General features: G+C 54.1%; 1 protein-coding gene across 1 annotated transcript; it reads right to left on the bottom strand.

Moving 5' to 3' along the window:
• Positions 1-1,279: 1,279 nt before the first annotated feature.
• FEV (FEV transcription factor, ETS family member) lies at positions 1,280-11,920 on the bottom strand. The gene is made up of 3 exons (XM_077320737.1): positions 11,755-11,920; positions 11,169-11,243; positions 1,280-4,533 (listed from the first exon to the last, which is right to left on the bottom strand). The coding sequence occupies exons 1-3, from the start codon at positions 11,801-11,803 to the stop codon at positions 4,031-4,033; spliced, it is 627 nt and encodes a 208-aa protein (XP_077176852.1). The 5' UTR covers positions 11,804-11,920; the 3' UTR covers positions 1,280-4,030.
• Positions 11,921-17,464: the final 5,544 nt, after the last annotated feature.

Raw genomic sequence — 17,464 nt, 5'->3', positions numbered from 1 at the left:
CGGCAAAAGACTACCCCCCCCCCCGGGCTTCAGTAACATTGTCAAGCGTTGACTGGTCCCTGGTGATAAAATTGTTGGGGACCACTGATGTAAGGAAACTACGAGTGGTGGAGAAGGAGGCTGGAAATGGTAGAGAAGGGATGAGCTGAAGGTGGTGGTAGGCTGGTCCCTCCGTCCCGGCAGAGGGGTGGAAGCTCAGCTGAGTGTGAGTCATAGCACATGCAGGCGCGAAGAGCGCTTCATGGGAGGTGGCGAGATAACAGAGCTGAGCTCCGGGAACATCTTGGCAGAGGAAGGCTGGAGAGGGGATGGGAAAGTGGGAGTTGGTTCTGGCAGCTTACTGGATGCCAGATTTCCACAGTACTGCATCATAGGGAGAGCGGACAGAGAGAGCCGGTGATGCAGAAATACAGCACTTGCAACCACAGGAAAATCTCCAAGCTCCTCAGGGCTCCTGAGGAGCAAAGACTCATTCCCGTCTCCTTGAGGTACACAGACAGCCCACTGCAGGCCAGGCTGGGTCTGATGATGATCCCTTAACCAAAACATGCCATAGAGACTTGTAAGTGGATGACACTGCCTCAATGCCAGGAAAAGGATCACCAGCTTAATGTCTGCATTCCGTTTCACAGAAGTACATTGGGCTTTGGCTTTGTTTTTGCTGGTGACTTCGTTGATCTCTGTGCCATGAAGTGTTTCAGTTGTCCATTTCCACACATTTGTGGTGGCAGAAAGTGGCCTCAAGTCACAGATGACTTATGGTGGCCCCTTGTGGGGCTTTAAGGCAAGAGATGCTCAGACGTGAGATGCCCCTGCAACCCAGGTGTTCCTTGGCCATCTCCCATCCATTTACTAGCCAGGGCTTCCTATATATTAAGCCTCTATTAACGGGGAATAGTGTTTTTCTCCAAGATTGCTGGTGACCCTAAACATGTGGACAGGCATCTGTTGTGCATGGGACAGGGGAGCCTGGTGGATTGAGACTAGCAAAACAGCAGATGTGTCTGTCAGTAGTTTACTAGTCAGAAGGCTCCCACATACCTATAACCCCCCCCCCCGGTCATTATTTCAATGCCAGTCTTTCTTTCCAACATGAGCTTTCAAAGGGGCTTTCCTGCTTATCTCTGGGGGGAGGGGGGAAGGCTAGGTCCCTGCTAAGACCAGGCAGTGCAGGCGAGGGGTGGTGGATGGGGGATCAGCCCTCCACATTCCACCCCACATGAGGTGATTTTGCTGAGCCTTTTGAGCACTACCGAAAAATTAAAACACCACACACCACAACTTTTTTGCAATTTAATCTTGAAACTATTTGAGAGTTGGTCATTGACTGTTGCTTTGCCACCTCCACTGCCGAAACCTGAAATAGTGCCCATTTCTCAAATTAAGGGGAAGGTCCTAAACATCTAGATTTCCATTGCCTGCTGGTGGCAGAAAATGGAGTAGTCGTGAAAGCAAGAGCAGGGGCCCATGCTAATCAAATGGATCAAGCTGCTAAATTAGTGACCTTGAGTGTGCGTGGGTGTGATTGTGGCTCAGATAGTGCTAGAGCAATTGCATTTCATCTGTAAGGTCGTCAGAGAAGGTGACGTCAGAATACAGTCACCAATTCCAGGCTAGAAAATTCCTGAATATTTGGGGGTGAAGAATAGGGCAGATGGGGCTTGGGGAAGGAAGGGACCTCAATGGGGCAAAGTGCCATACAATCTACCCTCCAAATTAGCTGTTTTTTATTGGGGGGGAGGAATGGGGACTGATCTCTATCATTTAGATGTCAGTAGTAATTGCAGGCAATCTCCAGGTTCTACTGCAGGGTCCAAAAGACTCTGCCTGAAATCCTGGATAGCCTCAGCCAACCTGCAGTGAAAACACTGCTCTTGATAGACTCAGTGCAAAGCTCCATCTCTGAACATAACTTTAAAAAATAGCTCCTGTGCAATACAAGGAGCAGTTTGACTACTAGCACTAAGTGCTAAATCGCATCCTCTGTCCCCACCCCTTCTTCCTGCTGGTTGACCTCCAGCTGGCACCCGGATTTTGGCTACTGTGTGACACAGAGTGTTGGACTAGATGGGCCACTGGCCTGATCCAACATGGCTCCTCTTATGTTGTTATGCTACAGAGGAGAGGCACTGGACTTTCCCTTCACATTATAAAGTCATTGAAACAGTCACTGCTTTCCACTTCCAATGTAAAAACATCCTGACATATAACACGGAGGACTATCCAGTGTGTGGGCACGAGTGGCCATAGGTGACCACACACACATCTCATGGGATCGGTACACAGTTTTTGGAGGCTGCAGTCTGATCAGGCCAACAGGACACTGCTTTGTGACAAGTTCCATCACAGGTACAGGAGCCCAAGGTGGAATTTCCCTCTTGTTTTTACATGAAACTTTGCACATTGACATGAGTGGCTTCCCTGCATAAGAACAGAACCGTGCGAGTCTGGAGACCCAGGGTTTAGGGGAGCCACCCAAAGGGCCCGAGAGAGTTAGGCTTCAGCTCCCAGTCACTTTTAGCTGCTTGGGGGAACTTGCTTGGGTTGTAGCTGGACACACAGACAGCTACAAAATGCATGTAAGTTTTTTTGTCAATATTACTAGATATGTGTCAAACTATTTTGAATGTTTCCAAGCAGGAGTTCTGCTTGATTTGCATTTTCCCAGGTGAAATAAGAATCTGTATAACATGGAATCATAGAATAATAGAGTTGGAAGGGACCTCCTGGGACATCTAGTCCAACCCCCTGCACTATGCAGGACACTCACAACCCTATCACTCATCCCCTATAACCTGCCACCCCCTTAAGCTTTCACAGAATCAGCCTCTCCGTCAGATGGCTATCCAGCCTCTGTTAAACTTATTTATCATATATGGCTTGTGTGTTTTGTACCCAGGAGATCCGAGGATGGTGATAGCCAAGCAAGGGACATTCAGAGGCGGTTTGCCATTGCCTGATTCCACATCACGACCCCTAGTGTTCCTCGGAGGAATTACCACTCAAATCCTTGGAGGTCTCCTATCCAAATACTAAGCAGGGTCAGCCATGTTATCTGTATCTCTTAATGTGTCTGGGACGAGCCCACATTACCAAACATTTTCAGCAGGGGTGAAATATGCCTCCTTTTGTGGACATTGCCCACCCCCACCCCAGCACTGCTTGCAAACGTGTTCAGATCCTTTCCCCCAGCGACATTAGGACAGAGCCAGATCCAACTGACTCTGTCGCTGTGTGGTGGCAGCCATTCATTCTGTGGTTCCTGCTTGGACGGGATCACTCATTAGACTAATCTAGACAGACTAAGCAAGAAGAACATATGGACTTTCCTGGGAAAACAACGATGTCTATGTGGGTGACCATTTGCACCATCCAAGTACTATTTATGAGGCTCTTTCTGTATACCAGAATTGCTATTCCAAAGCCAAAACAACACAAAGAAGAAACAAATTCAGGACAGCCCTAGTTTTGATACGCTGAATTGTCTAGTTCTGATGGGTGCTCAACAGAGAGAGGATATGTGTGTGAGGAACATGGGAGTTACACGGGGTGGGTCTTCAAGTGCCCCATCAACACCAGTCCCCTTCCTCTAGGTTGATCTAATGGTCACCCCCAAGCCTAATATCTCATCTCCGTCATCAACCTGTTTGGTAGGCAGTGTGTGTGGCTCAGCTGGAGACCCTTTGTGCTCTGTCCTTCTCCAGATGTGCACAAATGGAGTTCTAGTAGAAGGACACTCTGAAGCCATTACGATACATTGCAAGCGATTTTTAAAAAGACAATGGAGAAAATAGGGCAGCTGCTGAAATGTGCTATATGAAATGAAGGGCTTGTGTTCTTTGGGGAGGGGCTTCTGCTCAGAAGGCGCCTTGTGTCTCCCAGCTCCTTGGCTAGCACTGAGATCCAGCCCATCTCCCCAGCAAAGCGCCCCTGCCCCTCTCCACACCACATCTCCATGATCTAGCTGGATGCATTTCCGGGTGAAATCTGAAGGTCATCCCTCCCCTCGCCCCCCCTTGCCCTCCTGGCACTAGTGGTAGTGACCGTTCATGTTGCTGATGTGGGAGCTTGCCATGGTGCTGAAGGGGGTCGATGGCTGTAGGCCATGGCTGGGGTAGAGGGTCGGGGTAGACCCTGGCCAGTAGGAGAAGCTGGTGGGGGTCACCCCCGAGGCCATGATGTTGAGTTTGGAGATGCCAGAGAAAGGCAAGGGTGCCTGGAATTTGTAGAGAGTGTGGTCAGGTGTGGCCGGTTGGCAGACCTGTGCCAGGCCCTGGAAGTCGAACTTGTAGGCGTAGCGCTTGCCATGCACCTTGGTCATGATGTTCTTGTCATAGTAGTAGCGCAACGCCCGGCTCAGCTTGTCATAGTTCATGTTGGGCTTGCTCTTGCGCTCGCCCCAGCGCCGTGCCACCTCGTCGGGATCCAGGAGCTTGAACTCGCCATTGGTGCCCTCCCAGGCAATGCAGTTGAGGTTGGCGCGGTCTGAAAGCAGCTCCAGTAGAAACTGCCACAGCTGGATCTGTCCACTGCCTGGAAAGGCGGGAAATAAGCCATGAGGTTGGGCCACCAAGATCAGTGGCCCATGAGGAGCCCTCCCCTCCCCTCCCCCCCCCGAAGCTGCTGCATGTTGGATCATGCAGAAAATGTGTGAGGGGAGGGGGGTTGGGATGTGATTTGCCATCTTTCTCCAGTTGATATTTCCCAGTTCATCTATGCCCTTGCCACCTATTGAACCTCACTGGGAAAGCTCCAGGAAATCCTGCCCAGTGCTGCTGCCGGAGGTCCTGTCATGGGAGATTCCAGGAACTACCTTACTGATGCCCAGCCCTGGATGGCCCAGGATTCCCCGTGACATCAGATCTCATAAGCAAAGAAGGGTTAGGTCTGGTTAGTTTTGGGGTGGGAGGCCACCCGGGAAGTTCAGGGTCACTAAACAGAGGCAGGCAAGGGCAAACCACCTCTGAACGTCTCTTGTCTGCCTCAGCATCCCTTTCTTCACAAATCACATGGTCTAGCCCAGCCCTTCTCAACCTTTTTTTTTTTTACCATTGAGAGACCCCTGAAACATTCTTCAGGCACCCAGAGTGGTGGAGTCATGCAGACTATGGTTGGGAAACACAACTGTGCCCATGCCCACCTGGGCCCCTCCCCTTCCCACCCTGTCCAGGCCCATCATTGGATATTTTGGGAGGGGGGTTGACATGACCATATGTGGTCATATCACCTGATACATGTTTAACATCTTTAAAAAAAACATTAAAAGTAATTAACCCGTTTGGGAAACCCTGTCAAAAACAAAACAAAACAGCATTTCACAAAACCCTGGCTGAGAAAGGCTGGTCTAATCTAATAATATGGAAGTGAAAAAAATGAAGCATTCTTGGGGGTTTTCCCTGTCCCAAATGGCCTGAAGACATATTTCTTTTTGTTACCAAACTGGCACCTGGACTCCCCTGGGGGTGGGGAACAAGAGGCAGGAGTGTGACAATGGCTGGATGTGTCCCTAACCATTTTGATTAAGCATGCAATGAGATCATAGCAGGGTGGAGAGCACCTTCTGCAGACTGAGGGGGTGTGTGATTGATCTAACCTTCAACCAGCCACTGCAAAGAAGCCGGATGGGGAGGAAACTCTGCTCAGAAAAAGAGAAAATTATCTGTGTCCCCCCCCCCCCCTTCAAAGTATTTTGGGAGAAAACCCTATTCATGAGCTCCAATGTGGGCAAGAGTCCATGTTTTTGTTTTCGGCATTGAATAAGAAACCCCATCTGAAGGATACTGGGCTGTGCCGAGAATATGCCCCCCCCAAACACACACACCCACCCACCCAATGCCTCTGCGGTGCAAAGGGTCTGAGACGCGAATGCAGTAACCTCACCCGAGGAGGGCTTTTCAGCTCACTGGGGCCGGTGATCCGAAGCCTGTCTCCGAGGGCTGGTTGGCGGAACATTCGGATCCCGCTCCGCCTTGCCTGCTGGCTGTAGCCCCAAGGAAGGAGCTGAGCCCTGGCAGGATGAGTGCTGGCAGGAGTCTCCCGCCCCCGCATCCCCGCGCCGAATGCCCTAAGGAGGGATCCAGGAAGAAGAAGCCCACTCGAGAGCGCCTCTGGCATGTGCAGCGCATGATGAGGGCGGGCTTTGCACCCAGAAGCTTCTTTGCCCGGGGAAGGCGCCCCCGGAAGCCCAGGTCTTTGCAAGGCTCCCTTAAGATGGTCTGTGCAGCCCGCGGGGAGGGGTCGTGGCCCGCATTCCCCTGTTCTCTTCAGCAGAACGGCTCCGACCGCAAACCCGGACCCCTTAGAATCGCCTTCCAGGAGCGGCGGAAAACTACTGGGGAGACTTCAAAACACCGCGGGAGCCTTTGAAATGGACTCGCGAGGGCCGGGAAATCGACGGGGCGGGGTGTCATTGAAAATAAAGAGTAGCATTCAGACTGCAGCCTTGCGAGCCTTCCCCGCACCCTCCTGCCTGCGCCATTGCCTCGACACGGACTGAGACTTACCGAGGGATGGCTGGACCCGGAGTGAGGGGAGGGCTCGCACCCCTACAGGCCCCTGCCGGGAGGGCGTCTCTCCGGAGACCTCGCGGGAGGCGGTGGAGGTTAAAGAGCGGCAGCCTCTAATCTGGAGAGCTCGATTGGGTTCCTCCGCCCCATGCAGCCAGCTGGCTGACCTTGAGCCAGTCACGGTTCTCTCAGAGCTCTCTCAGCCTCACCTAACTCACTGGGTGTCTGTTGTGGGCAGAGGAAGGTTAGGCCATGGTAAGCCACTTTGAGTGAAAAGCGGGGCACAAAACAACGGTTCTTCTTGGGCCGGGGCTTCGTGTCTGCGGCCCCTTCCTCCCTCTCCATCTCTTCCCAGACGCCTAAAGGGCTGCCGTGTGGTCCTTCCTGAGTCAAACCGTGGTCCGGAGCCCGGCGAAGGGGGAGTGGGGCGGGTGTCTCTCTCCTCCTCCGCAAAACCGCAGCCAAGTCCCAGGCCGCTGCGCTGCTGCCTTTCCTTTCCTTTCCTTTCCTCTCCTCTCCCAGGGCAAGTGGCCTCCGTGTCCGTCGACTGAACAAACCAGACGGCTGGCTGGCTGGACGGCTGCAGGGGAGGCCGTTGCGATCCCACCCCCACCCCTGGGGCTTGCCGCGGTGTTGGCGGGCCTCGGCTCTTCTGCCCTCCCTCTCCACCGAAGCCCTTGCCGGAGCTCTGGCCTGGGGAGGCACCTCCCCAGGAGGACGGGATGCGCGTCCCGCCGCCAGAAATCTGCCAGCCCCTCCCGTCTGCAGGCAGCGCGACCCCTGAGGAGGCACAGGCTTTCGGAGGCAGGACCGGTCAGCGCCCGGGGCCTTCCTCAATCGGAGCCGGACATCGGCGCGTCCTAAGGGGGTGAGGGTGGGGACGACCGAGAGGAGTCCGCCTGCGGGGACGGTGCGCCGCCCTTTCCAGTCCCGGAGGCCTTGCGGCGGCTTCCTCGTCCAGCTCGGGCTCCGGCTCGGGAGCTTTGCCTGGCGCCTCCGAGCCGGCTGCACTGCGGGGGCCCTTCGGGGTCCGTTGAGCCCCCTCGACTTAGGCTTGACCCGTTCTTGTTCTTGTCGAGAGTTATGGAAGAGACAAGACGCCACTGAGGGGGGTTTGCTCCTGGGGGTGGGGAGGGTGGCATTCCTCCTCCGAGTAGACAAACCACTGGAGGGGAGGGGGCTGCGCTTCCCCTGGAGGAGGGGGCCTTCCCCTCGTCTCAGGCCTCGGCTAGGAGGGGAATGCTCACGTCCCTCTCCGCAGAGGGCGGGCGACAGCTGATGCTTTTGCTGGCTCGCCCCTGCAGGGCCCGGGGAGGGGGGGGGCGGTCACCGCACGCGCGACGCCTTTGCTCCTGAGACGAGAGGGCTCCCAGCGCGAAGGGAAACCTCCCCCGGACGGCAGCTCTTCTGGGCAGCCCTAGCCGCGAGGACACCCTGAGGGATCTGGTCAAGATGCACCAGGCCGGGCACTGCCTAGGATCCAGGGCGGCGCAAAGCGCTTCCTGTCGCCTCCCCCTCCCCTTATGTAGGGCTGTCCCGGTGCTGTTCTCACAGCAGGCAGCCGAAGCCTCCAACCGAAAGCTCCCTCCCCCCCCCCACTTCCCCACGTTTAACAGGGCCGGGGGCGCGTCTCGTGTTCCCAATTATCTCTTCATCTCCTCCCTCCTCCTCCTCCACCTCGCCCGGAGCGCCGCAGAAGGTCTAATCGGGCAACAAGGGGACGCGACGTCGAACAAATGCTGGGCTCTATCGCCAGGCAATTTTCGATTCCTCTCGCTCTTAATCGTTGTGGGATGGGGTTCCCTAAGGGCTGTTGTTTATCGGGAGGACGAGAAGTGCTAAAGTTAACAGCGGTGCCAGGGGTGTCTCCACCCCATCCCCCCCCCACCCCCACCCCCGCCCATTGACAGCCGGTCGGCCGCTCTAGAGAGATTCGGGCGGATCGCCCTGTTGGTCTGAAGCAGCGGGACAAAGCTGGAGTCCAGAGGTCCCTTTCAAACCAATAGTCAAGGCGTAAACTTTGGTGTGCACACAACTCCCTAGAGGTGGGCAGCAAAGGAGCCTACAGCCTCGTGAAGATGTTTAACAGACGGTCCTGGAAACTGCCAGAGTTCTTCACGAGGCTGTCGGCTCCTTTGCTGCCCGCCCATCGGTCAGGGCTGAGGGAAGCCGAAGGGTGCCCGCGCAGGAAAGTTTAAGCCTTGAATAAAACGCTGTTGGCCTTAAACTTTGTTCTGCTCTAGGGAGCCTTATAGGGGTGTGTGGCACCTAAAGCCAGGGGCTTCCAGGGCGTTTTAAGCGGAACGACGGGGCTGCATGGTCCGTGTGGCGGGCGCTTTCGTGGCGGCTCCCGGCCTTCAGCGTCAGCCCCCGATTGCTGTGCCACAATAGCAACGCGACCCTATGCAGAGTTGAAATCAATGTGGGACTGCATTCCCTTTGGCGTTTCTTAATACCTCCCCCTTTTCCAAGAGCCAGTCGCAAGGCAGCGAGCAGCGGCAGCGCAGCCCTTGGGACGGGGGCTCAGGATCCCTCCCGATGTGGCCTCTCCTCCACAGACGAGGGAACTCCCTCCATGGCCAGACCACTTTCCGCACCTCTGTCCGGCTTAAAAAAGAAAATGCCCCGGTGTTTATGCTTGTCACCCGGCGTCCCCCGCACTCCGTGGGACTCCCTCCTCGGTGGAAGTGGTCGCGGTTTAAATGCCACGGAAAGGAATCCGGATCATTGGCGCTCTGCCCCCCCCCCCCCATCCGCGGCTCCGTCGAGCCTCTCGGAGCCGCTGGCGGGGAACGGAGTGATGGCGATGATCACTTTTCCTCCGGGGGATGGGGGCGGGCGGAGGTGAACTTTATCGGATCGTGAAGCAGGGGTGGCAGGGCCGGCTGGAAAACAGAAGCAGCCTCGCAACCCTCTGGAGTGGAGTTTTCCTACCTGGCTGGTAACCATGGGCTCCGAAGTTTGCTTCCTTGGGTTGAAATTGGGAAAGCAGCGGCAGGGGAAAGACAGTTAAACGCCAGTAGTCAATTGGTATCGCCCCCGAAGACGCTTTTAAACTGTCAAGCTTTTTCTGGGACAAGAGAAGGACCCGAGTCCCCCCCCCCCTGGGTTTGTTTAAAGGGGAGAGGCACCGCAAAGGGTCACCAATGGAAAGGCTCGTTTCACAGTCGAGGGGGCTTTTCAAAGGTTTTGGTTTAAATGTCTGCTCAATTGCTGTTAGCCGCCTTGAGAGCCACGGGGGAGCGGAAAGGCGGCGCGTGGGTGCGGCCAGCCAGTTTAGGGTGCCAGACCAGAGGCGCGCAACGGTGGGCGTCCTGCCTCTGCCTCCCGCGCCCCTGGTCCCGGGTCGGGAGAAAAGGCGCCATACAAGTGGTTAAACAAGTAACGAAGGTACCCCCCCTGGATCAGTAGTGTTTGAAGGACTCTCCTTTTCAGGCGACACTGAGCTCTGGGTCACACAGCTCTGGGTGTGCCCAGCTGGGAAATGTAAGGCAGGCCGATTCCCCTAATTCTAAACTCAAAACAGACTCGAGATTTCGAAGGAAGGAAGGAAGGAAGGAAGGAAGGAAGGAAGGAAGGAAGGAAGGAAGGAAGGAAGGAAGGAAGGAAGGAAGGAAGGAAGGGCTCTCCCGCCTCGGCGCAGCCACTCCTTGTCAGAGTGCCAGTGTATTGGGTGCTGTTAGCAGCTGCCGGTGGAGCCCGGGAAAGGCGACCGTCCTTCGTTTCCAGCCAGAGCGGTCGGATAGTGGGCGATCCGGAGCGCAGAAGAAGCGCATCTTTAACCAGCCAAGTTTCCGGCTGTGCGCAGCAACTTGAACGGCGCAATCCCGAACCGATCTGTCCGAGTCTCTTCAGTACATTTGACTCCCAGTCCCAGGGAAATGTTTTAAAACCCTGCCGAAGTGGCTTAACTGCTAAGCGGAAAGTTCGAGCTAATACCGTTCCCTCCCCGCCATTAACATTATTTTGGATTTGAATTAATAAACCGCACCGGCTGACTCCATACACTCTTGTAAGAAATGCGGGATCTGGTCAAACCCTTTATTAATATGCATGTGGTCTCCCCAGGATTTTTACCAATACGGTTGAATACTTCCAGACCTTTATGCGCAAGGCAGCATTGCTCAGGATCGAGTCCTAGCCTGCAGACTCCAGTATGGGATCGGATCTGTTGCCCGCTCTTTCTCAGACTGCATCATTTTTTTCGAAGATGCTTGGAAAGAAGCCAAGCCTAAGCACATCCCGCCCCCCTTTGCAAAAAACGATCGGGTCTGAAGCCAGGAGACTTAAAACAGAATAACTGCCCCCCCCCCCCCCCGCCGTCCGTCCGACCAAATTTGAGCCCGCCTGCAACCTGCTGCGGCGGGCGAAGGACCACGGTTCTGGCCGCGCGAGTCCCAGATGCCGGCGGCCAGGAGAGCATCCTTGGCGCTCGGCGGATCCGAATGGCAGAGTGAGGCGGGTCCGGCACAGGGGCACAGGCTGGGAACCTCCAGTCGCCTGGCAGACCTGACCCCTGGGGAGGGGAAAGCCCTAGAGATGAACAGCAGCCCACCAGGAACACCCCAATCCCCTCAGCAGCTCTCAGCAGCCCACCAGGAACACCCCAATCCCCTTGAGGATGCTTTTTGGCAACTGGAGAGCAGTTGGCAACCCTCTTACCTTTTTGCACCCCAGGCCCCAGGGAGCCCCACGCCTGGTTTTTGCCTTCTTTGAACAGAGTCTCCCCAACCGGGTCTGCAAGGAAGATCGGGAAGAAAAGAGGAGGGAAGCCGATGAGCGCCAGCCCCGCGGGCTCCCACCCGGGCTGCTGTGCTGGGACCAGAAAGACAAGCAGTGCCCTTTCCCTCGGCCAAGCAGGCCGCCTGGGACTTCAAGGTCCCCCTGTAGGCAGACTCTGCCACTCTGCGCCTCTCCCTCTTCCCCCCAGCGGCAAGCCGCTATGAAGTCAGGAAACGCGTCCAGGAAAAAGGAAATCCGACTTCCGACGGGAGCCCTCGGGGCAGCTTTAAATAAGAAGGCGAGCCGAAGCTTTGCGCGTCTTCCCAGGAGCGCCCAGAGGCGTCGGAGAGAGCGGCCTGGGGCTAGGAAACAGGGTGTAGAGAGGGGGGGGGGCGCAGGTGAGAGGGCGAGGGATCTGGCCTTGGCGGAAGTGGCCGCCAGCCTCACGGGGAAGGCAGCGAGGTCCCGCTCCGGGGCAAGTCCCGAGAAGCTCGACGGGGCCCCGTGGCGTTGGTCCCCGTCCTACCTGGCAGGTACATGTTGAGCAGCAGGGTCCGGGCCGCGCCGCGTCTCATGGCAGCTCTGCGCGCACCCCGCGCCCGCGGGGGGTATTATCGCCTTCGCCTGGGGAAGATGATGGTTATGACTATGTATTCCGATCCCCACCAGGGGAGGCAGGACGGGGAGGGGGGGCCGGCAGTCTCCAGGCAACGGGCGAGGGGCGCAGGGCCCGGGCGCCAGCAATTTCCTCTGCGCTTTAATTAAAGGCGCGGCGCTGGCGCTTATCGGCCCATCGGACTTTAATAAAGTTTCCCCCGTTAAAGATCACCGTTTCTATGGAGAGAGGCAGCCGCGGCCGCCGCATTTTCCGCCTCCTTAACTCTTTGCAAACAGGCCGCGCCTGGCCTGGCCCTCGCTCGGCGGCGCTTCTGCTCCAGCGCCTCTGAGCCAACAAGGAGACGGCCGAGGGCCGAAGCCCATAATGGGCCTTTAACCTGAAAGCGATGCGCCCCCGGCGGAGCGCACCGCCGAGCCCCCTGCGAGGAAGAGGCCGCGGCGGGAAAGGCTGCCCGGCTCGCAAGAAGAGGAGGGCGAGCGCCGGATCCGACCCAAGGGCCAGCGGCACGTCGCCTGTTGCGGCCGGCCCGAGGCTTCCGGGACGCCCCTCCGATGACAGCAGTTACCTGGCAGGACAGGGCCAGCGAGGAGACCGGGCAGTCCCCCCCCCTCGATTTCATGGGAGTTTGACACACTTACATCAGCTCTTTGACCCTGCTGTCGGCTACCTCCCAAAAAAACAACAACAAACAAACAAACAAACACGTGCTCCAGAAAATGTCTGCTTCATTGCATCTGAAGAAGCGGGTTCTCGTCCCCCAAAGCTTATGTTGTAATACATTTTCAAAGATGGCGCAATGACACTACTCTCTCTCTTCCCGTCCGTCCCCCACCCCACCCCACCCCCGGGTAAGGGTAGACCGCTTCTGAACATGGAGGCTCCATTGACCGCTAGGGCAAACAGCCATTTATGGAGCCTTCCTGGCTGAAGGAGCGCCCCTTCGTAAGCCTCCCATCTTCTGGATCCCTTCCCTCCTCCTCGGGCACTACGTGGAGGCAGAGGAGGGTCCGTGGCTTCTGGGAGGCTCCGGAATGGTGCCCGAGGTGCTGCGAGCGGCCTCAAGGGCCAGTGGCCGCTTCTGACGCGCGAAAGCAGGTGGCGGACTGGGAGCATCTGGGCGGGGCGGTTGACAGACAGGCCGGAGCCTTGCAAGGTTTCGCCCCGACTGCGGCAAGGGACCCCAGCAGGGTCTTTCTCCTCTCTGCGAGGCTTTTCCTTGGAGCGCCGGCACCGGGACCTTCGGCAAGCAAAGCCGGGGGCTGATCTCCTGCAGCCCGGAACCTCTGGCGCCTAACTCCGGCGCGCAAGAAACGCCAGTGAGACATGCCCCACGCACCCCACACTTCCCCCTGCCTGGTGCCCTAAGGACGCCCAGCACAACGACCCAGGGCCCCGCCTCCCCTCTCCTTCTCCGGTGTTCTCCCCCTCTCCCCCTCTCCCCCTCTCCCTCTCTCTCTCTCTCTCTCTCACACACACACACACCGGGAACCATGGAATGACACTTCACGCTGCTTTTCAGATGTGAAGGCTTCGGGGAACGTTCGCTTGCAGATTCCGTCTTCCGGTTGACTGTGATTGTGCCTCTCCCCGCCCTCCTCCCAGCCGTGGCAAAGGCTGGTACTCAGTGGCCAGAAGTTCCACAGTCAACCGATAAACCTTCTGCTTGGAGCAGGGTAGTAAAACAGGAGTCAAGTAACATGTTTCTTTGGTGCACTGAAAACCCCTTCTTGGAACGTAGGTTTTTAAAAGATGATTGACCATCTTTGCTGCCTCCACTACCACTATCACCACCACTCCCACCTCACAAATGCATAATTAAACCCGGTTAAAAGGAGATCTGCAGTGCAGTTGCAACAGAGGCCCCGAGCACCCAGTCGCCTCTCCTCCTCCCCTTCCCATGGGCGCTTGTGAACGTCTTGGAAATTTCTGTCCGAAGGGGATCCCCACTAAGTCAGGATCCGGGCACCGTTTCCTTACCAATCGTCTCCTGAGTACTCAGGGACGAGCTGTCTTTAAACAGAAACCTGCATTAGACAACGTACTGAAGAATCGTTACAACCCCCTCCCCCCCCCCTCCACACACACAAAGACGCCAGCTAGGGCTCTGAGTACTCCCGGTGCTTGTTCACCTGGACCTGTGCGCCTCAGAGACATCTAGTGGCGGATTGAGGGAAAACACAATTGAAAGCTTAGCTGGGGAGGTATAGAGCGCCATGCCACCTGTATCCGGTGCCTTGTACAAAAAAGCAAAAAGGTGAATAGGATGGAGGCAAATAGGGGGAAGTGCTTTCTTTTTCTGTCTCTCCTCCCTTGGATAACTTTTCTGTGAATTTCAAGGAAGATGAGGGGTGATAGTGTTCCTCGTTCCAAGACACTCCATTCTTCACAAGCCAGGAACAAAGTAACTCTAGCCAGGCTGCAAGTTCTCTTGCTAGTACACCTAAATATTTCCAGGAGTCTGGGAGAAAATGTAGATTATACAATTGCTCATCTACAAACATTGTATATGTCATCAAGTGCCAACAATGCCCCTCTGTTCTCTACATAGGGCAAACAGGTCAAACCCTCCACCAAAGAATTAATGGGCACAAGTCTGACATCAAAAGCCACAAGACTGAAAAACCTGTAGGGGAAGACTTCAACCTTCCAGGACATTCAATCAGGGACCTGAAAGTAGCTGTTTTATTGCAAAGGAACTACAAGAACAGGCTAGAAAGGGAAACTGCAGAAATGCAAGTTATTACAACACTCAAAACTATGACATACCCCGGACTCAACAAGGACATAGGTTTTTTATCTCACTATTTATGCTAACCTTGTTCAACTAATGTATCCCTATTTCTCACAATTTATTTTATTTGTGATAATGCGACTGTAAGGTAATGTAATGGAATTTTGAGTTTAACTCCCTGGTCTTGGGATGAGATAATTGCCAGCAATTCCCTTACAGGAATGTTTCTCACTTGTATGGTGACAGAGGGGCAAACAGCAAATGGTGAGGTTGGCAGCCTTTGATCACTGACAGAGTTTTATTTCTCCTATGTTTTTGTGAACTACAACTGAATTCCATGGGATTGATTGGCTTTTTTGGCAAAGAATTATCATATGGCTATATTTGGATATGTGTCACAGTTTACTAATGTAACAGAATTCGCTATATATTCCCACTGCCATGTAAGGAGTTCTTAGTCTGAGGAAGAGTGCTTGCACTCGAAAGCTCACACCTTGAATAAATCTTTGTTGGTCTTAAAGGTGCTACTGGACTCTGATTTTATCGTGCTACTTCAGACCAATACAGCTACCCATTTGAATCTATGCTTTTACATGTAAGATATGGTCTGATCAAAGGCATCCCCATTTCTGTTAATAGCTGGACTGGGTTGATTGTTAGGTAGCCCTAGACTTTGGTCCCCCCCCCCTCTTTTTGTTTCTTTCAGCTTTTAGAACTTGGAAGCTCCTGCTTCTGTTTGAAATACTTTGGTGAGTGTTTACGATAAGAGGGATTTCCTGGAGCTACCTACTGAGTAGTGCCTGGCTGCACTTGTTGTCTCTGAGAGCCAGGCACTCAGCGGTTTGAAGAAAATGGAATCTCCCCATCAATTTCTGTCCAGAAGAAAGAAATCTCTGCCCACTGATATGAAGCCATAACTATCCTTTGGGATGCTTCTTCCTCAAGGCTGTTGCCTCCCAGATGTTTCTCTCCATCTTCTGAGTTCAGCCTGTCTGCTCCACTTGATTCATGACTAGAGGAGTCTGTTGGTTTTCCTTTCATGCCCCAGACTTGCTTTAGCTGCCTGAGTCCTCCTAATAAGCCGCAGGCAACTGAAAACAAGCCCAGCGCAGGTAGGCTACATGGTTCTGGTACTGGAATGGGTTCCTTCCTTTATCCCCAAAGCTCTCTGGAGAGGCATAGAACAAAACAGCATCTGAGCAGACAAAGGAGATGTGAGTTAGTCACTGAACCCCCTGAATACAGGTACCAGTTTGTCTTGAAGAACATGAAGCCTCAGAAGGATCCGAAGCCAGTTGGGGTCCCACGTGCCTGATGCAGGCAGAAGCCCTGCAGGGCAATGACAAAGGGATCAAGGATCATTTGGCCATAATGCATGTCATGAAGAGAACTTGGGGTAGCCCTCTGAGTATGGACTAGGGGAGAGAAAGAGTCAATAATACACAGGGGGCTTAATTTGGTCCCAGGCTTTGCACTCAAAAATCCTACACTAAGGTTACCTACAATTTACACCAACAGCAGTTGGATTCTGCATCACGTCTAAATTATTCCAACCAGTTATATTTTCATGTATTCATAGAGAGCCAGTTTGGTGTAGTGGTTAGAAGTGCGGACTTCTGATCTGGCATGTCGGACTTGATTCTGCATTCCCCCACATGCAGCCAGCATGTGGCCTTGTGCTTGTCACGACACTGATAAAGCTGTTCTGACCAGGCAGTGATATCAGGGCTCTCTCAGCCTCACCCACCTCTCAGGGTGTCTATTGTGGGGAGAAGAAAGGGAAGGTGATTGTAAGCCACTTTGAGCCTCCTTCGGGTAGAGAAAAGCGGCATATAACAACCAACTCTTCTTCTTCTTCTTCTTCTTCTTCTTCTTCTTCTTCTTCATTTGAGGAGAAGAGGATGGGGTGTGGGTTTCTACACCTTTGGGAGGCATTGCCCATGGGCACATTGCAGCCACATGGACTAAAATCTGGACTTCTAAAATCCAGATCCCTGACATTCTCAGGATGTTGAACCCAAACGTTAGCTCCACAAATGTTATGACAGTGGCCTTAGAAAACCAGGCTAGAACATGTAAACTTAATGACTCCACATATGCGGAGTCCCTTTCAATGTGATGTTTCAGTCAAGGTGTCAGACTAAAATCAGGGAGACCAAAGTATAAGCCTCATTTACCTCGCAGGTCAAACGTTGTGAGGAAAACATGAAAGAAGGTAGAATGATGTTGGAAATGGTTTTGGGTGCTCATTGGGGAGAGAAGTAGGGCATAAATATCTAAATTCTTCTGGGGACTGGTTAGATCAGCCTTTCTCAACTTTTTTACTGTCGAGAACCTCCTGAAACATTCTTCAGACGTCAAGAAGCCCTGGAAGTGGCAGGATCATGTAGAATATGGCTGGGAAGCAGAGCTGTCGCCTGGAGTCTCCCCCCACCCGCCCTTCTCACCCCCTCCAAGCCCATCATTGACCATTTTGGAAGGGGGGCATATATGCTCATGTCACCCAATAAATGCTGAACGAATTTTAAATATATACATACAAAACTAATTAACTCCCAACCATTTGAGAAACCCTTACAAGGCTGTCAAGAAACCCCAGGGTTTCAGGAAACCCTGGTTGAGAAAGTCTCAGAGTAAGCGGTTTCTAGGTGGACCTGCACTCCAGTACCTCATCTTCTTTTTACCAATGAACGTTTGCATGGCTGGGTCCCAGACTATATACTCCCTTTGCCTTTATCTTCCCTACAGTCTTTAGTTGTAGGTGGCAGGATAGGGTGGAGGAGGGGAGAGTAGGGTCTTTTCAGTGGCTTTGAGCCCCCATTGGGGGAGATATTAATGGGATATATTAAATAACTAATAAACTTCATGGCCAATCCGGATGGCAAG

This window comes from Paroedura picta, chromosome 2, assembly GCF_049243985.1.
Source record: "Paroedura picta isolate Pp20150507F chromosome 2, Ppicta_v3.0, whole genome shotgun sequence".
NCBI lineage: Eukaryota > Metazoa > Chordata > Lepidosauria > Squamata > Gekkonidae > Paroedura > Paroedura picta.
This window is presented reverse-complemented; position numbering and strand designations above follow the sequence as displayed.